The sequence below is a fragment of the Pristis pectinata genome, chromosome 19 (assembly GCF_009764475.1).
Source record: "Pristis pectinata isolate sPriPec2 chromosome 19, sPriPec2.1.pri, whole genome shotgun sequence".
NCBI classification, from domain to species: domain Eukaryota; kingdom Metazoa; phylum Chordata; class Chondrichthyes; order Rhinopristiformes; family Pristidae; genus Pristis; species Pristis pectinata.
In genome coordinates, this window is record NC_067423.1 from 15378817 (window position 1) to 15399939 (window position 21123).

The window sequence follows — 21123 nt, forward strand, 5'->3', positions numbered from 1 at the left end:
GTCAGCAGATGGATTACGGCAGTAAAATTCAAATAACTTTTACAAGAATACGATTGCTATTCATACATTACACCAATTGAAGCAAGCAGGAGCATTTTCAGTTTCTATTTCTAGTATAGACTTGAGCTGAACCAAATATCATTCAAACCATTTGTGCAAATCCCCATTTTTTTGCCGAGATTTTCTAATCTTACCATGCAAGAATGTTATTTGTAATTTAATAATGTTGGTTTTATTTCTGAAAATGATAAAAATCTATCAAGATTTATTCTCTTTACCCACCCGCATGATCTTTTCCTGATACTCAGCACATTGAATCATCTTTTAAAATAAATCACTAGAAATGGAAGGTGATCAATAGAAGGATCTAATGCACTGTTTAACTCTTTTGTTGCTACATGTCCTTCAGTTGAGACACTGCAGCAAGAGTCTGCCAACAAAAAAAGCTAAGTCTTTCAAAGGCTATGGATGAGAATGCAGTGTTTGTGAAGCTGCCAACAGTATGCAATATTGTATAAATCACTTAAGTCTGTAGAAGTGCATTCCATTCTTGCTGCAGAAGTTGTGAAATGGTTACTACCACATAATGTGTTCCGATTCTCTTCCTTCTCCCATATTTTGAATTTGTTGCAGGTATTTTCTCAATCCTTTGCCAGCATAAGTTTCACTGCATACTACCCCTCGTATCCACTAATACTGTTCCCTGTTCTCTTTCCCCTTTCCCTTTCTCTCCCACTCTTTGTCTCTCTCTCTCTCTCTCTTACACACACACACACACACACACACACACACACACACACACACACACACACACACACACACACACACACACTTTTTCTCACACTCATTCACTCACTCACTTGCGCACGTGCACACACACGCACATACACACATGGCAAGATTATGCTTTACGGTAATTAGCAGACTCATCTGCACTTCCACCATTTTATAGAATTCACAGTAACACAGCATGCAGAAAAGTGTGTTTATAAATAAACAGAAAATGTCTTGAAGTGGAACGAGCCCTCGCTGGTTTCACTCAGATGAAAAGGTTGATGATTTTTCTTCTGTTATAAATTAATTCAACTCTTCTCAAAAAAAATCCCTTTTTATTGCCTTTTAACATTTTGGCACAGTACAAATTGGTGCTTTTACAAGATAAACCTGTAAAGTCTGATATTGGGCTTAGAAAGAATTTCCATATAAATATGTTTGACTGCATCCTCATAGCACTGGCTTTAAAAATTACAGAATGCCCTTTTAAACTGGTTCGGCCCATTTTTTTTCCAAAGTCATGAAAGCGTCTTGAACAGCTTTCTCTTCTTAAACATATAAGTTACAGGTTAGAAAATAGTTTATTTTTTTATATATATAATCACTTTTTTAATCAGCCATGGTTGCTCTGATATAAGCATATACAAGAAAACAGTCTTGGGTTCTGCACTTTTTACAAAATTCTGACAACTTGTGCATTCTATTGCATATATATATATATATTATATATACACATATGTATATTACATATTATATATATATTATATATATATTGTATATATTACATACATATATAATGTACAGGTCAGATCTGAGTCTCCTGAACCTTTTCCTTGGTATGTGTCTGTATAATAAAGGGCTCAGGTATTGTGGTGTTGAGCGAGTTACCCAGGCTGTTCTCTGTCCAGTGAGCCCCATGTGCTGGTTTGTATGTGTTATAGTTCATGTGGTCGTGAACCGAGGGTACGACAACAGCTCCTTCGGATGGCGTGAGATCCTCCTCCATGTTAATGATCTCTGTAGTCCTGGCTGCCGCCACCGTGCTCCGTTGTTGGTGCCGCTTGCGAAGTTTGTAAAACACTATGAGCATGGCAGCTGCCAGCAGTGTTACCGCCACAAAACAACCGATGATGATTTTTGTGGTTTTCATGACTTCATCTAGGCTGGTGCGAGTCGTGTCCATGGCAGCCAGTGTAGGGACCGCCACCACTGTTTTGGGACTCCTCGTGCTCTGCAGTAGCACCGTGGGAGTGGAGATGAACGCTGGCTTGTAAGTGGGTGGCGTCGACAGAAACGGCGGAACTTTAGTCCTGACGGTTTCTGGTGTTGTTTCCACGGTAACTGTGGAGAAGTAGGTGTAATTTGACGTGTTGATCTCTGCCATGCTAACTCTCAGGAAGGCAGATGCATCAGCGTTCCCTGCCACGTTGGTGACCGTACATTTGTAGTTACCAGCATCTGTTATTAAAACGTGCAAGAAGTATAGGGTTCCATTGTTAAATACAGACATACGGGGATGTGTTGAGCCATGACTCAATACTGTGTTGTTTGGCAACAACCACCTTACGGATGACATGGAGGACGTTCGACATTTCAGTTTGGCCGTTCTCCCTTCAGAGATGTTTAGGTTCTGTGGTGGCTCCAGTATAACCGGTCGTGAGCATTGGAAAGTGCCTTGTTCTACTTCGGTCAAGTATTTTCCCCTCATGTGAAGCGGGGAGTGGCACCGGCCACAGCAGGTAGAGTTTGTAGGGATGTACTCTCGCAGCCACCAGGTGAGCCAGAGGATATCGCAATCGCAATTCCATGGGTTGTGGTGTAAGTGCAACTCCACCAGGTATCTCAGTGGTGCAAACAGATCATGTGGCAGTGAAGTAAGGTTATTGTGGGCCAGATTTAGTTCCACTAGTGCAGTGAGGTCATCAAAGGCATTCCGCTCAATCAGATTGACTTGCGAATTCATAAGCCAGAGCTTTTTTAACGATTTAAGCCCCTGAAATGATCCTGGTTTAATTGCAGGGAAATGGTTACTGGACATTTCCAGCTCTTCTAATCTCACCAGTGGTGTGAGATTTGGCATGTCCTTCAGGTTACACATCCCCAGGTTAAGGTATTTTAAGTTAATTAAGCCCTCAAAAGCACCATCCAAAATGTATTCTAGTTTTCTAAGTTCCCCCAGATCCAGGCGCAGCAGTGATGGCACCCTGTTAAAAGCATATGATGGAATGCTTTCAATGGGATTGTTCCTGAGCCACAATTCACGCAGTTTTGAAAAGGACTCGAATGCGCCACTTGGTATCACAGTCAGTCTATTCTCAAACAACTCCAGTGTGTTAAGGCTAGTCAGTCCATTAAATGCACCAACCTCTATTTGCCGGATGGAATTCCGGCCGAGCTGTAAGACCTCCATGTGGTACAGATGTCGAAAGGTGTCTGCCTTGATAAGCTGGATGTTGTTTTCCATGAGATTGAGGTACCGGGTATTAGAAGGGATCCCTTGAGGGACCTCTTTTAGTCCACGGCGAGTGCAGACGACTTTACTGAAGTGATTACTGCAGGAGCAGATTTCTGGGCAACTCTGTTCTCTGTTTGATGCTTCGCATATACTCCACATCCGTACCGTGAGGTAGACAAGAAGAACCAGGGCAGCATTCCAGGTGTGATGCACAGTTACCTGCCACAAGAGATTCATGATGTGGCACATTCATAATTCACCATAGTCTGGGAACGGCACTGATTTGAAAATCGGCTCTACCCCGGCACAGCAGGCTACCAGTGCCTGTAGCGATCGACAGTGAAAGGAAGAGGGGGTGGGGTTGGGGAAAGAGAGGAGAGCGATGCAATGAGGACGGCCTGTCACACCTACCTCTACAAAAGTGCAGTCCCTGGTTTTCATGCACTAGATACTAGTGCTACTTCTCCTTCTCTTCCTTAAAAAACAAAGGATTCACAAAATGGCTCCTAATAAATCCAAACCAGTAAGTAGAAGGGACCAACAGAGGTGAGGCCCAATCGGCTACGCAGGTGCATGCATCCTCTCTGCCCCAGAGAGCAGCGCCATCAACAGTCGTGGTTTTTGTCCTCGGAGTTGAGAAAGCTGTCGAGTGAGCTCCATCTCCGATTAAAGCATCCAAGCACTCTGCTTTGTGTAGAGCACTTCGCCTGTCTTTTTTTTCCCCCACCTCTCTACTGCTGTTACCAGCCTCTTTCTTGGTGGTAGCTTTGCTCTCTAATCTATTTCACTCTCCTCTCTGCCAGAGTCGGCTGATTTAAAAACAGCTACAAGCAGCATATTGCAGTCAGCAGCTTAACTAGCCAGTTCTCCACCAGTAGACGCAGCAGCTGCAGGCTGCCTCCCGCACAGTTAGCAATAATCCGTTGATTGCTCCAAGGGGAGGGGGGAGGCGATTGGAGGAGGAAAAGATTGTTGGAGAGCGCTCTCTCTCACTGATGAAATGAAAATCTTCAGTGATGAGCCTTTTTTTTAAAATGTTGGCAGAATTAGCATCATAACAGAAGGAAATAAAGATCCTTTTCTCCTCCCACTGTATTTCTTGTGATATCCTTGTTTTGAGGTAGTGAGTTGTGGCAGTTTTTTTAGTCTTTTGTCCTGTTAATAACGTCTTTGTTGGCCAGTGACTTAACAGCTGCAGCAGAAACCTCTGTCTTCTGGAACAATTTATTTCTTTTTCTCTCTTTCTCGCGTCTCCCTTTGCAGGCAACCACACAGGCTGCGCTCTCATCTCTTTGTCCTTCACTCTGAACGTGAATGTATTGCTGACGCATGTCGTAATAAGCAGTACTTTGGTGTGATGCAGTGCTCTTGTATGTATGAGCAAGCTACACTGTCCCACCAACCCCCACCCCCAGCCTTTTCATCCTTCTCCCTGCCCCGCTGTCTTCCCCTCCAGGGTTTACTGATAAATGCTTCCAGTGGTGTTGCATTTTAGATGAATATGTAATCTGCAAAGGGGATAGCAATTCAGACTCTGTAGTGTTCTTGCTATTTTGGTCTTTGCTGAGTGCATGTGATGTGGTGGCTGAGTCTTTCAAGTAGCGAATATGTTGCAGTGATTTAAGCTAGTTTACTGTCCTTCGTCCCTGTTGGGATAAACATGAATTGATGTTTCAACTGCTGGGGGCCAGTGAGCTGCAATTGGTCAGCTGGCTGCCAGTGTTACGTCATCCCTTATAATGCTGAGCTGGCTGCTCTGTGGATGGCAAGACAATCTGTTAGGTGAAGAGAGAAATGCTTCCGCATAGTATGGAATGGCAGGAGAAAAGACTGTAAGCAAAATGGAGTCTTCATTCTGAATGACTAAATGCAATGAAAGTACAAATGTCTCCCTTAACTTTTTAATGCTTACCTTTTTCATCTTTTATTTTCTCACATGACCAGCAACTCGACCAATTTGGGGCTCCTGTGGATTTTCAGTGTTGCATTCAGTTGTGTACCAGCAGGTGCTGATTAGACTCAATTCAATGGCAGATGCTGGTACACAACTTAATTGTACTGTAGTGATAGACCTGTCTGTATTTGTGTATGCAGGAGTTGGTCATAGGTAGCCTTGTAATTGTTTTATATAGAGTGTTGTGGATTTAACTTTGGAATGGAGTCATTGTGAAGGTCTGTCGTGATGTATCATTGTGCACCTCTTGTGTTTTGGATGATATTAGTGCATTATCCAGTCATGGACAAGAATAAATAACATGGCAGAAAGTTTGTAGCTCTAATAATTAAGTAAATTAGGTTAGTAGTAAGGAAGAGTTTTGGTTCAGACCATTGGGAAGTGGACTTAGTTTGCTTGGAGATGAGGAATAATGAGGGGGATAAAACATGGTGGGAGTTGTTTACATATTTACCCTTAACATTCGGCAGACAATTGGTCAGGATCTTCTCGTGGCTTATACCAAAGAAAATGCTATAATTTTTATATAGATTATGCCAAGATGAACTTGAGGAAGAAATGCAATTGAGAAAAATACATTGTGCACCCATCTTGAGAATAGGCTATATTAGTTTGGATAATGTTTAACATGGTAGGATTAAATGGTAGTCTTATTTGCGAAGGATCATCTGGGAAAGAGTGATCAGAAAGTGAAAGCGTTTCACATTCAGTTTTAAAATGACAAATTTGAGTCCATTAACTGAAATTTAAATAAAGGCAATTACATAGATGTAAGAAGTGAGTTGTTTAAGGCACATTGGGAAATTAGACTAAAAGGTATGGTGATAGTTAAGTAATAGTAGATATTTGAAGAAATCTTTCTAATAAACTTGTAGATTGAGAGAATTTTAGAAACCAGAAAAGATGACTGAAACAATTTTTAAGGGGGTGGAAATAGAATATGTATGTAAACTAGCAGGCAGCATAAAAACAGATTGTCAGGGTTTCCATAAGTTTATAAAAAGAAAAAAGACAAAATTATGCATTTACCTTTTAACTGACAAAGGAGAAATGGTAGAGTGTCTGTCTTCACAGCTGTCTGAAAATCCTGGAATCCATTATCAAGGAGGTAATAAAAGAAGAGCAACATGATTAGCCAGAGTCAGTACAGTTTTATCAAAGGAAATTGTGGTTAACAAATTTATTAAAGACTTTTGAGGATGTAATTAGCAGAATAATTAAAACGGAAACAGTGGATGTAGTATGTTTGAGTTTCCAAAAGGCATAGGATTAGATCCCACATAAAACCTTAGTATATAATATAAGGTCTTGTAGGGTGATGGTAATATATTTTTATGGATAGGTTGACAAACACAAACAAAGAGAAAGGATAAATGGGTCATCTTCAAATTGGCAAATTGTAGCCAATGGGGTACTTCTGAGATCAATGTCGGGATTTCAGTTCTTTCCAATCTCTGTTACTGACTTGGATAAAGGAAATGACTGCAGATTTACTAATAATGCAAAGGTGTGAAGGTAAGATGTGAAGGGCATGCAAAGGGTTTATAGGCAGGTTAACTGAGTGTGGGAGAAAGATGGCAGGTAAGCTATAATAAGGAGAAATGTGAGTTTAACCATTTTTGGTATGAATGATGGAAAAGCAGAATACTGTTTAAATTGTGTGAGGGTAAATATTGATGTTTGGGGAGATTGGTGTCCTTGTAAAAGAAACAGGAAGTAATTAATAGGGTAATTGAATGTTGGCCTTTATTACAGGGGTGGGGTGGGGGAATTAAGCACAGAAGTAATGTTGTAATTCATTGGGCTTTGATGTGACCAAACCTGGAGAACTTCATACAGATTTGGTGGTGTTATTTAAAGAAGGATATTCCTGCATTGGAAGCAGCCCACTGAAGGTTTACTAGATTGGTTCTTGGCATGAGGGGTTTGTCCTTTGAGAAAAGTGAGCATAATAGGCGAATAAATGAATACTGAGGAGCAGTGGAACAAATTTCAAGAGAACATTAATAAGCTTGCAGAATAGGTGAATAAGTGACATCAGGTTCAACCCATTACAGCAAGGTAATTAATTTTGGTAGGAAGTAGCGGAAGGACACTTGGAAAATGTGAGAGTGATGTGCTAGAGGAACAAAAGGTGATGGTACAACTATACTAATCATTGAAAGTTGTGGCACAGGTTAGTGAGGCCAGAAAAAGACAAAGCAAGTTTTAGGGTACATTTGCAGAAGAAAATAATTGAAAGGTGGGAAGTTACATTAACTAAAATTGTATTTGGAGTACTGGGTCTTTATTACTATGAAAAGGATATAAAGCCAGTAAAGAGGCTACAGGGAAGATCTCCAAGGATGAAACCAGGAATATGAAAGTATGCAATATCAGGGAAGATTGAACAGACTCAATCTCAGTTCTCATGAGAAAAAAAAGGGAGAGAGGTAACCAACTGCAGGTCTTTAAAATTCTGAAAGGTTTTGCTAGAGCAGATACAGAGAGAATGTTTCCACTAATGGGGAGTTAGAATCTCTCAATTCAGGAAGGTCATCAGGTAGTGGAAATTCACCCATCACACATTATATCTTTACCTAAAGAGCGGTGAGAACATGGAACTTGCTACAACAGGGAATTTTTTGATTTGAATGGTACAAAATGCATTTAAGAGGAGACTGGATACCATTTGGGATTAAGTAGTTTATTTGATTAGTACCACAGCTACCTTTCATTCTCTTCACTGATGCACAGTGGTGTGCCATCTACAAAATTCTGTACAGATAGTTGCCTAGGCTACTCCATCTGCACTTTTTAAACTTGCCAACCTCTGCCACGAAGAAGGGCAAGAGTAGAAGGTGCATGGGAATACTATCACTATAAGTTCTCCTCCATGTTGTGCGCCATCCTTAGAAATGTATGGATGTTCTTTCATTGTAACTGAGTTTAAATCCTGGAACTCGCTATCAAAAAGTACTGTAGGAATATCTTCATCTGAAGGTCTGCAGTGTTCAAGAAGGCTGCTCAGCATCATCGCTTCAAGAGCAATTAAGGTTGGGCAATAAATGGTCCATGAGCCTCTCCATCCTCAGTGATGATAGAACTCAGGATGAGTGTAAAAGGTAAGGCTGAAGCATTTGCATCATCATCACAGAAGCATCAAGTGGATAATCCACTCAGATTTCTTCTGAAATCCCCACCATCAGCCTGTCTGCAGTGAATTGATTTCTTTCAAGTGACTGTAGGAATGGACTGAGTGCCTCAGGGCAATGGCATGAGATGACATTGCAGTTGTGTTAAAGATGTACTCGAGGAGTAGCCATGGTTCCAGCCAAGTTGTTTCAGTATAACTACAAAATGAGTATCTTTCCAATAATATGGAAAATTGCCTTGGTATGTTCTCTTCACAAAAAGTACAGAAAATAAATCCAACTATTTGCCATCCCATCAGTCTAATTTGAATCATCAACATGTTGTGGAAGGTGAGATTGACAATGCTGTTAAGCAGTACTTACTCACTGTCAACTTCAGTATTCAACTTGTATTCTGCCATGTCTACTTGACTCCACATTTCATTACAGTTTTGGCCCAAATGCATTAAGAAAGTGATATGTTCTGGATCTGAGGTTATTAAAGCAGTTTTTGATCAAATGCTGCATCAAGGAGCCATGGTAAATTGAAGTCATTGGGAATTGAGAGGAAAGCTCCAAGCTTGCTGGTATCCTATCTTGTACAAAGGAAGATTGTTGTTCCTTTCAAAGATCAAGCATCCCAAACCCAGTAAAATGCTGCAATTGTTCCTCAAGGCAGTGTCTTGGTCACAACTATCTTCATTTGCATTTCTCTTCATTGTAAGGTGAGAGTGGAGATATTTGCTAACTATGTGGTTTACAGTTCCTTTTACAGTATTTCAGATAATGAAATTCATGTTTCCATGTCATAAGTCCTGAATTACATTCAGATATGAATGTTGAATGAAAAAAAGTCATCTCCAACGTGGATCCTGGAAAGCATAGGAAGATGGTAATATTGTTTTGTTGATTATCATTGTTGACATTTGTGTAGTGTGAATATTACAGATTATTTTTTCATTCAACATTCACAGCTTGAATATAATTAGGCCTTGCAACCCAAGTCAAATCTCTTACCATCAGTATCCTGAAACCAGAAATTTAACTGTATGAGACACATACTGTGTCTATAAGAGCAGATCAGTGACTCAGTACCTGATTTCCCAAAACCTTTCCATCATGTATGAGGTACAAGTCAGTAGCGTGATGAAATACCCTCCACTTAAATGGCTGCATGCTGTTCCAATAACACTCAAGAAGCTAAAGATCAGCCAGGACTAAGCACAATGTTTGATTGGCACCCTGTCCTCTAATCATGATAAGAATGTAATTTTTAGTATAGAGGACTCTAGTTGCAGCATGGTCTAGAAGGATCACTGCAGGAACTTGCCCAAGCTTTTTGACCATATCTGAAATCCATGACCACCCAGAAGGATAAGGAGAGCACCATCGTCTCATCAAGATCCCTTCCTTCAATCCTATTGGACTAGAATTCTGGAAACTATTATCTAACAGCACAATTTGAGTGACTTCACCTCGAAGACAAAAGCAGTTCAACAATCTGGTTCACCACCAAGGGCAAAGTGGAATGCATGATAAATGTAGGTCTGCTGGCAATGCCCACATGTTGCAAATAAAAAATAGTCATTAATGTGCATTTTGAGATGGCATTACGGTAAATCTCTGATAATCCACTACCTGACTGTTCAAAAATCCGGATGGTTCAGCATCTGGCTCACCAGGTGATGTTTGCCGCGCTCCCTTCCAATTCACCAGGGCCCCAGTTCCTGGGCTCTCTTCCAACTTACTGAATTCACTGGGAAATTGATTATAAAACTCACTTCTAAAAAGAGTGAATTAGAATTGTTTGGAGGTATTAACAGGAATAATGTCCAGTGGTCTGGAAAACCTGCTGGTCCGGAAAACCTGCTGGTCCATCATGACTGAATTCCTGAATGTGCCGGATTATAACTGTACTTTGTACTTTTTACTGCACTTTGTCCAGGTATTGAATTATGATCCTTTTTAAGCCATGTAACATCTTTTCATGGAGCCTGTGGGATTAGTTTTCTGAAAATCAGCCTAAGATTTGCTTGTTTTCCCTCCAGATTCTATTCAGCTTTAGTCTTGTATGAGATGATAACATATGCTGGTGTTGCTCGTTCAGGTTATGCTTGCAACTAACTGAAGAAACTTGAATGTTGGACATTAAACAATTGATAATTTGATTCTACTCATGTTCTTATTGAAGAATGTAAAATGACTGCTAGGAGAAATTAAAAGAATCGCCTTGTTCTCAAGAGTGAGAAGGGCAAGGTTAAAGACTACCCTTTAAATCTAGCATGACTACATTTTGTCTGATTTGTTCTTGTTGCTGATGCTGGATCTCCGAAATGCAAGGTGTTCTTCTGACAAATGGGAAATTGCTCACATGGGATAAAGTATATAAAATATGTTTTTAAAAAGGCCTAACTAATAGTCACTTAGCCATGTTGATTGCCTTGGGGGAAAAAGTAAGTCAACACTGAAGTTTTTGTGGGTTTTCAGAAGCCTTTGCCCAAAATGTTGCAAATGAAAGAAGTTTTTCCCAAAAAGACCTTAACTTACTGCAGCCTTGTCCAAATCGAGCAGATTTGCCATCGTGTGAGATAGGCATGATTGATGGTTTTGGATTTATGTTTGAAGTCTGACCTCTCCTACTCTCAACTTTGGGTAGGATGAATTTATACCGAGGTGAACATAGGATGCGTTTCAGCTTTTTCAGCAGTTGTGAGCTGCCTTTTGTGGCTTCTAAGCCTGATGTTTTCATAATAGCTAGTAGCCAGGATTTTCAGCCACTGGCCTTGGTGAATGGATGGAGTTGCTTTATCAAGGATCAAACTATGCAGGCTTCAAGAGAAACATCTTTACCAGGTGACCAGCTTTGAAACATTTGAGGGGATACTCGGTAAATTACTTGTGGAAGAAAGGAATAAAAAAAAGAGGTTGATGTGATTAGGTCAATGGTGTACAACCTTTCAGGGTAAGAGCCAGCTTGACGTTCCAAAATCCATTCAAGGGTCACATGTGAAAAATTTTCATTTTTAATCTTACTAAATGAGCTGTTATTTTTGATCATGAATATGAAAAGACATACAGCAGAACTTTATTTTCTATGCAAGATTGCTACCAAACAGCTAACTAATAATTTAAAATGCAGGGAATTCTGATTGGTTTTGTATGTTTGACAGCATAATTTTCTTGAAATGAGTTTTACAGCCCATATCAATGGTGAAGGCTCAATAATAGTCCAAGATTTTTGATTCAACTGACATCTCATCGTTGTGTCTGATATATTCACAGCTTTATAAAATAAATTGAATTTTAATTATTAAAACAATACAAACTTACCAGTGGCTGTTTTCTCAGAAGCACAGTGACTTGTTCCTCTGCTTCTGGGAGATAATTTTGGGAATATCAAGCTTTATTTTTTATGTTGTCAGATGCATCACAGATGATTATCTTGAAGCAGTAATGTGATTGTGCTTGTTTGAATTGTTGGAACTCATCATAGAAAAGGCACGATTGCAAATGAATGTACTACCCAGAAGACAAGTGAACTTCATGACTCTGTCATAGTCGTGTAAACTCTTCCAAAGTAAATCACTCCATAGAGGGGTCAGTGTTGCTTGATGTGTGAAAAATCTCAGACAAGCTGCAGTTGCCTTTGGTTTTTGGTACAACCTTTGTAACATTGCCACAAAATCTATTCTCTGTTTTAAGATGGGCCACGATGTTCACAACTGAGGCATACGATTCAACCTTGAAATGAATTGCAAAACTTGATAATAAAGATTGCTTATTTCCATCAGACTCTCTATCTTGAGAAGTCTTGTGCACCTTAAAAACTGACCCTTCATCCCATCTCAGCCTTTCTGTTGCTAAAGCCCTCGTTGCATAGAGTCTTAGAGAGATACAGTGCAGAAATGGGCTTTTTGGCCCCTGAGTCTGCGCTGACCATCAATTGTCATCTCCAGGGGTGGCTATTCCAATGCACATTGCAGACCTCATATTCTCTCTCCTCAATATATCTGAAGCTCTAAATATCCCTGAAACATCCCTGATTATAGCAGTGTGACGAGGCTTATAACTAAACTTTTACAACTGTAACGTTTAAAAAAAACTTACTAAACTGAATTCTAGAACCAATACCAGTATTTCATGATTGTAATTCGAAATTTTGGACCTTTTTTCCCATGAGGAATGACGCCAGTGATGAAAAAGCAACTACTTATGTGCAGTACTGAGAGATGAACTACTGCTGTCTTTCTATATAAAGGGCAAACTGAGGTAATTCAAAAAACATTTTTTTTGTATCAATAAATCAAAAAATTGGTAAAGTGAAATTAGCAGAAGCATGGTTTAGTTTTGTGCAAATGTCTAAAAGAATTAAATGCCATCACATAGCAATAGGGTTGGCTGATGGCATGAAGTGCTTCTAGTGTAGAACAGCTTAGTGGTTCTGCTTCTTGTACCGTCTAATAATTTGGCTCAAAGTTCAAATGTCACCACCCCAAGTTATGAAGCAGAGTTCAGGCAAAAGGGCCTGTTTCCATGCTGTAGAACTCTATGACTCTCTAAAAAGTCTTTTAGACAGTGGCCTTGTAGAAATGGTTATGAAGGACATCCATTTGTCCATAAGTAGTTCACCGATGCCCTTCTGGAACAGGGACTATACCCTTCTGGAAGGTTTTTCTTGTACCACACTTGGTGATTCTAAATACCCCTTACATCTTACACCTTCCAAGAACCATTTAATGCAAATTTAAGTGTTGGTATTGTTTTTGACAAAGCTTGTAGCATTTGTAGTGAATTGTAATTCAAGATTCCATTCATGGGTTTCATTGAATATGATAACTGCGATAGCATTTCAGCTGGGCCTTGAGAGTGGGATCTATTTCTCAAAGTCTTGTTGCATTATTTTTATTACTGTGCTTATTTATTTCTGTCATTATCACTACTTTCTCTCTCTGCATATCCAGTAATGGATTATGGCCCTGTTTGGTAATTCTCAGCACTTAAGATATTGAACAGCAGTCTGGCTTGTGTAGGGGTTTATTTAAAATATCCCTATAAAAGTGGTCAAATTTAATTTTTTTTCTCTCACACTCCTGACTGCAGCCATAGAGGGGAGAAAACAGTTTTTGTTTTGATCGTTTGGTTGTTGGTCCAAAGAAACAGGTCAGTTGTAGTGATAAGACAGTGAAATGGAACAATTAGGCAAGAGGAGACATAGTGATTGTGGTTACTGGCTGATGTTTAATTGCAATTACATGTCAATAAGATTATCCTTCCCACAATGAGATTAGACCCCTCTTGTCATTTATAAGAAAATAGCAGCTGCCAATTGTGATTCAAAAACTGATCAGAGTGAAACCCCATCCATATTTGGCCAACAGCTGTATTTTATGCACCTTGCGGTTAGTTGAAATAAAATGGGAAGAGGCTTTTGTGGAGCAATTGCACTGAATGACTATTCATGTTCCAGAAACACAATGTAGTTCTTTGTAATAGTGAATCTGCCAAACATGCAAGCTGCTGGCCTAAGCAAGCTATGTTGCCGGCTACTATATGAGACTCTGGACTGGCATGATGTAATTGAATATAAAATCTAAAATATCTGTGAAAAATTCAGTAAAAGGAAGACAACAGTGCAAATAGTTGAAACCTTTGATCCTCATCCACGTGCTGATCTGGAATCCACATAAACATTTGATTTTGGTCTGCTTTCCTCATCAGTTTTCATTTTTCCTGAAGGACTGACTGGGGAATGTTGCAGATGCAAATTTACTCTCCCATCCCTTTTGTGTCAGCATGCAAGGATCCTGACAATGGGCAGTGATAGAATGTGACCATGGGGAATGCTGCATTGAGCCCAATCTAATCCAATCCAGAGACTCACCTGCACACAAGTAGTTGGAGCAAAACGATTTGAGATTTTTTTTAAACATCTTCCATTGGTCTTCCTGAAACTATTTGTAGTTTGAAAGTGGTAGTTGGTTTTTCTCCTTTTTTAGATGCAAAAGAAAATTTGTATTTGCTTGGGGATGCATGTTTCTAGTTAGGAGGGATAATACTTAATCTGCTTGGTTGATATGGCACACTGCCTGGGATTTCAGCTCTTCATCTAAGTTTTCGGTGGGGCAATAACTGCTCCTGTGGAATAGTGGCTGTGGCCTGCAGTGTTATTTGTTTACGGATTTCTGTTATTTTAGTGGTTTTAAGTTCTAATTGGAGCTTTGTCATAGATTGCTAGGTTAAAAGGTTGTGCATCTAATTTTCATGCTGTGTGTTCTTCCATTCCTTGTCTTCTCCCATCCAATTGCACTACCAGTTTAAATTTTGAATATCAACTATTCCACGGGAAAACACTGAGCTGATTACAAGGCACAGCCCTGTTGGCATGAAGCTACACTCCATCTCTTTCGATTTCAGCTAAAGAGCAGTAATTGCTGGATATTTTCCAGAATTTAGGAGGTTCTTAATCCACAAAGTGAATAGTAGAAGAAGAAACTAAGTATTTCACAAGGAATTCAGCATTACTGACAAATTGCAAAATGCAGCTGAGATGATTGATGTGATTTTTGATTGCTAATATGTTCTTCTCCCCTGATGTCCTGAAGGCATTAACTGTGCTGTGGCACAGTTTCACAGGTATCTTCTAACCTGTCCTTAGGTGGCTATTCAGGGCACTTCAATACCAGTATTGGGCACTGGTGGTATTATTGAAGGCAGAAGATCAGTAATTTTGTACTTAAGTACTGATTATACTTTTTTTGCAAGATTCATGTGTAAACAAGGGAATGGAGAACCCCAATCCCTGAGTAGCAGACAAAATTACTAATGGTTATATTCCAGTCAATTTCAATACTTTTTAGTTTGACCTTACAAACAGATATGTCATTGTCCAAGCGCAATCCAGATGTATGCATTATTTGGTTGGAATCACTGGATAGAGTCAGGAACAAAAACCTGCTGTTTTTTAATCATTTGAGCCTTTTCTTCCCCTCCATCCCCCTACTCCTCCCCTTCATAGATTGCAGAAGTTATTTATCATTCCCAGCTGTGTACACCTTATTCATTACAAATGATGTCTGGAATCTTCTGAAAAGGATGACTGAGTACCTTGCAATGCTGTGCTTTAACCATGTTACTTGTTTACCTTAATATGCCCACAACTGACTGCCTAAAATCTGAGCTCAGCAATAGCATTCTAGTCAGAAATATGTGGGTTCAAACCTACTCCAGAGATTAATAGTACAAAATCCGGACGGTCTGTCTGGTGCAGTACTATCAATGATGTACTACTAGAAACACATCTCAATAGTGCATCATTAAAGAATTTAACATTCTGTGATGATATTAAATGAGAATTGGAGAGCTTCCCTCGAGTCCTGGCCGAACAAGTGGATTAGTTTTTGAAGGAGAGTTAATTGGACGATCCTGTAATTACTCTTTGTGGTGAAATGATTGTGAGGAACTTTGGATAATTCTGAGGTCTAAATTTGTTGAATTGACAGATATACTGACGTGCCAAAGATCGCTAATGGTTCTAATGTTGCACTTTTTGGTGAGATGAGAATATTCATGTGGCTGTATACTGGTTCTATTTGTTGGTTTCCCTGTGTGCTTTTAACAAACCAGAAGAGAATAAATCTGAAATTGTGATTTTTTTTTGCTATAAGTAACAAATGCATTAATGTTCTGTGGTTAAGATTGATGCTGCTCATTATCTCCTGCTGGTACATTTGTTGAATTGCAGGTTTGGTGTTTAGAGATGTCCTCATGAAGCCGATACGTTTATTTGTTTTACAACATCTTGTCGTGTCTGAAGATTTTTAACTTAACCGTAAGGTATTAATACGTATAATCTGTTAGACAGCTTTTGATTATTGGATTTTATTCTTTGCTTGTTAGGACCTGTATATACTACTTTTGCCATAATTCCCTGGATGATGAGATTATGTGAGTGGATGGTATGTTTACAGGACTGCCAAGGAATTCCATTGTTAGGTTGATTAGGCACTTCTCAAGGGAGATTTTGAAAGCTGTAATATGAGCAAGTGCTGAAAGCAAATTGACAACAGGTTCAGAAGCTTTGCAATAGTCACATACTCTTTGTCTGATACAAAAATGTAAGTTGACTAATGAGATAAGTGCACTTATTTTAAATATGAGTGTTCTGAAATGAATATGTGTTGGAAGGTTCATGTGCTTAATATTCCCCTCTTGTTGATTTTGAGTCTGACATTTGAATGAATAGGTTGTGAATTTGAGCCTCATTCCTAAGACTTGAGGACTAAATCTGAAGTGCAGTATCAAGCAGAGTCCGCACTGTCATAAATGCCATCCATCAGATGAAACAGTTTTCAAAGTTTGTGTTGAGGTCAATTTTACAATTCCATTGTGTTAAGGGTAAAAGAATAGAGTAGTTCTCCTGGCTAACATTTATTAACCTAACTGAAGCAGATAATATTTATTTCAATGTTATTTTTTGACATGTTTGCTATGCGCAAGTTGGCTGCTATATTGGTGAATAGACACTTCTTGGACTGCCAAATACCTTGATGCAAGTAATTAAAGAATTGCACCAATTGTGCAGTACTCCCAAATTAAGATGGAATAAAAGAATCCAAATTTATGCTGATGTGCAAGTTAGAGAGGCATTTTCTTCTGTATTAATGTACTGGCAATAGTGGGTGTAGTTTTACAATTGGAATCTGACATCTCTTCCATGCACATGATTACAGTATGGTGGTATCTGAATAGTCCTTTCACCATAATTTTATCTATTGTTTCAGTTATTTGCTTTTTGCAATCAAGTGTTGAGCAATTTAAAGTTCATCGGCAAGTGGTTGATGTTTGCATATATACATTGAGATCCATTTGGCTCTACACCCAACAGTTCTACAAAAGCTGATCTTTTCCTCCAGAAGATAAAACTGCAGGCAGTCAATGAGTTTGTTAAATGAATTTTGTAGTTTGTGGTCACTTACTGGTTTCATTACAATAAAACTGGTCTGAGAGATCTTTTTTTTCAAATTGAATATGGATTAGAATTCCCAAATAGTTTAGCAACAGAAGTGTTTGTTATACAAATAATAGCAACTCATTTTCATGGAAAGGCCAAGGCTGGAGAATTGCCTTAATAGTGTCTTAATATTTTAATGATTTATAATTCAGTCATGTTTAAAAATGTTGCTATTATAGGTCTTAACTTTCTTTATGCTTCCTGCAAATATTTCCTTACAGGGTCCCTGAAATTTCCTTATTATTTGTATCTATCTTTTGTCCCCAATAACCAAAGTGCCTCATATAAAACAGGTTTTTGGGGCACTTTTGCCTTCCTTTACCTAATTAGCTCAAAGGGTTAAACAAATAATCAATATTACGTCCTTTTAGTACCCCTTATTCCCAAGATCAAGCACACAGATTTCTGTTGCAGAATAATTATAGTACATGGTTTATATTTTTAAAAAAGCTTGTTCTATCACAGTATCACCATTTACGTTCCCACTCATTCCAGCTTTGCATCTTGGAGACGAAAAGTTACTGTTGGATAGATAGACCGTGCAATTTCTTATGCTCTTGGTCATTGTAAACAAAATAGCAGCAATGCAAATGCCTTCCTGCCCCATGCAGAAAAGATGCAGAAATGTTGTATTTAATTGTCTTTAGACCATGGCACATTGTATACAATAACATTTTTTCAGCCTTCATGTAAGTTTTCCTACTCTAATTTTTTTTGAACTTAAAAGGTACCTTGTTTTGTTCATGCCGGTGATGTGGCCATAGCCGGCAAGATAGCATCTAATGGTCATGCCTAATTGCCTCCAGAGCTGTTAGTGAGCTGCTATTTTGAACTGCTGCTGTTCTGTGTGACAGTGCTCGCATAATACTATGGGATAAGGATTTCCTGCATTTGACTCCGTGGTGATAAAGAACTAGGATGTATTCCAAATCAGGATGTTGTGTAACTAAATTAGGATGTTATTCAAGTTGAAGGGGAATTTGCATGAGCTGTTGATTGAATTGGACCTTCTGCCCTTGTCCTGGAGGGTCAATGTCTCTGGTTTAAGAGATTGTGTTGATGAAGACATGGTCTGTTGTTGTAATGTGTTTTGTTGATTGTGCATGCTAATACCATGGTGAAGGGAATAGATGGTGGATTGGGTGATTTAGAGTTTCTTGGGGTGGTTGGAGCTGCCAGCCAAATAGAGAATATTCCATCATGCTCTTGATTTGTGCCTTACTGCTTGCAGCAAAATACCTGGTGTATTGGCTTCTGGACCACCTTTTTATTTATATGCCTGTCCTATTAAGTTTTAGGTCAGTGGTGAGCATTCTGGGGGGAGGGATATTTGTGGGTGGTAATATTATTGAACATAAAGGAAATGACTTGAGTCACTCTTTAGAGGTAGTCATATAATCATCAGTGAACATTTCTACCTCTTACCTTCTGCTGGAGGGTAGGTCATTGATGTAGCTAGTATGCTGCCCTGTCAAACTCCTGTTGAAATGACCCAGAACTTAGATAATAGGCCTTCCACAATCATCAGCCCTTCTGATAGTTCTGACATAAGCAAGTGGAAAGTTTTCCCCTTGACTCAACTTGACTTCCATTTTACTTAGGGTCCTTGATCTTATACTTATTCAATCAAATGCTGCATTGATGTCAAGGCCAATTACGATCATCTCTGGAATTCAGCCCTTTCATCCATATTTAGACAAAAATGGAAATGAGGTCTGGAGCTGAGTGGCTTTGGAGGAATCCAAATTGAATATCAGTGAGTAGTTTGTTGGTGATCAAGTGTGGCTTGATAGCACTGTCAACAACAATTTCAGTCACTTTCAGGATGTGTGGAAATTGGCTAGATTGGATGCGTCCTGCTTTTTGTGGATGAGACGTATTTCCCGCAGTGTGAGCTAGATATCATTGCTTTAGCTGTATTGGAAACAGAGGCCGGATTTTGTCAGGGCCCATCACTGTTTCTTTATCCAAACCAGTCAGCCATTTCTTTATTTCACATGAAGTGAATTAACCTAGCTTCCGTGATGGTGAGGACATTCAAAAGAGATCAAGATTTGTAGCACAGTATTTTATAGTTTTCGGGAGATGACTTGAAGTTTGCATGAATAAATCTGATGTCCTTATTGTAAAGTTTGATCATCAGGCATGTGAAAAGGCTGTAACATGAGAAATGTATTTATCATATGGATAACAGCCTTCGAGAAGGGTGACTGTTAATATAGTTGACATAGATGTTGAAAGGGGAATTGGTGGATTAGTTTTGAGCAGTGTTTGTTATGTGAATCACAGGGCAAGTAGAATACTATTCATTTCCTCAAGTCAAGTGGAATTGGTCTATTATCATGCACCTTTGGCATGTAGATTTTTCTTTGCTGAAGGAACGTCTGGAGTTTGAGTTTGGAGATTTTCCAGGACTGTAATACCTGACCTTACATCTGAATTTTTATAAAAGCAAAGTGCTGTGGAAGCTAAAAGTCTAAAATGAAACAGAAAAAGTTAGAATTATTCATCAAATTACATTGTTCCACATTGCAGAAGAACCAGATGCAGATTGACTTTGTGGAATATTTTTGATCAGTCTGCAAGTGTGACACTGAAGGTGGTAATGAAGGTTCAACAATTTCGGGCAATTCTGCTAATCCCCTTTACACTACCTCAAGGTCAATCTTTTTTTTGTTTTGCTTGTTCCTGTAAACATCATCCCTTTGGTCATTTACCCTCACATGATAGTCCTGCTTTTTTCCCTTTTGTTCTTTTCTGTCCTTCCCTCGGTTTTCCTGTATCTGTAAGGGTTTAAAACCCATTAAACCTCCAATGTTTGCAAATTCCGATGAAAGGTCATTGACCTGTAATGCAAAGTGCATTTTTGTCTCTCCACACATTTTGTTGCTCTGATGATTATTTTCATTTTTTTTATTGTTTTTATTCCAGATTTTTTTTGTGAAGTTGCTATTGTGAACATGCTTCTAAAATCACTTTGTGTTGGTGTGGATGAGTATGATCTCATGCCGGTGACTTTTTTTTTACAATATTGATGGATGGATATTGCCATGAAACGTTTTATAGCTCTACATGGAGAGGCAGTCTCACTGAATGGATTTATGTTTATGCTGAAACAGCCTAAAGTAAAACGACTATCCAGAGAATGTGGCTGTCGTGTCTAATTTTCAATAATTGAATATTGAATTTGGAAGTTGCAGTTGCTAACCCTATTTGTACTTGATGGATTTTATAAATATTTTATTATGTGCAGTTGTGAAGTTTGGTGGAAGATTATCAATAATATGCTAGTTCTTTTTATTGACACAAAAATCAACATACGCTATCTGCACCTTAGAAAATTGGCAATGTACATTGTTTTTTTCTTTCAATCAATATTGTGACATGTGATTAAGAATTTGCATCTGAGCAAGTTTTTCAATTTTTGACATGACCAGTATTTTCACTCAAAGAATGCCAGAATTGCTAAAGCTTTTAATACATGAAAGTTTGCAATAGAACATCAGCAAAATTACTTAGCAAATTTGCATGTATGTTTCTTTTACTGGGGCGGGTGAGGTGGTGCGGGCACAGCATGGAAAGTGGTGCATTTGAGCAATAAGATTAATAGTTAAAGACCAAAGAGATATGATCATGTTATACATGTAACTCACCCAATTTTTTTCCATCTCTTAGGCCATGTGTCTGTGTATGTCAGAAGAGATATTAGCATGCAGCCGTGCAGAACAGTAATGAGAACAATTAAAAAATTGATGGATCATTGCAACATCTAGTGTGAGACTAGATTTAAAGATAAGTGGAAAGCAAAGCATGAAAA

General features: G+C 38.9%; 2 protein-coding genes across 2 annotated transcripts in view; one reads left to right on the forward strand and one right to left on the reverse strand.

The window, feature by feature from the left end:
* Positions 1-21123, forward strand: part of snd1 (staphylococcal nuclease and tudor domain containing 1) — a 746083-nt gene that overhangs the window by 387858 nt on the left and 337102 nt on the right. The gene's annotated exons all lie outside the window — the stretch shown is intronic.
* Positions 1120-4633, reverse strand: LOC127580629 (leucine-rich repeat-containing protein 4-like). Its single transcript, XM_052034289.1, has 2 exons — positions 3641-4633; positions 1120-3448 (listed from the first exon to the last, which is right to left on the reverse strand). The coding sequence occupies exons 1-2, from the start codon at positions 3668-3670 to the stop codon at positions 1580-1582; spliced, it is 1899 nt and encodes a 632-aa protein (XP_051890249.1). The 5' UTR covers positions 3671-4633; the 3' UTR covers positions 1120-1579.

What these genes read in the sequence shown, in the direction of transcription:
- LOC127580629 (XM_052034289.1), bottom strand. Translation starts at nt 3,670, where the DNA reads ATGAAAACCAGGGACTGCACTTTTGTAGAG. An exon ending in GGGACTGCACTTTTGTAGAG is followed by an intron (nt 3,449 to 3,640) that starts GTAGGTGTGACA and finishes CTCTTGTGGCAG; the next exon opens with GTAACTGTGCATCACACCTG.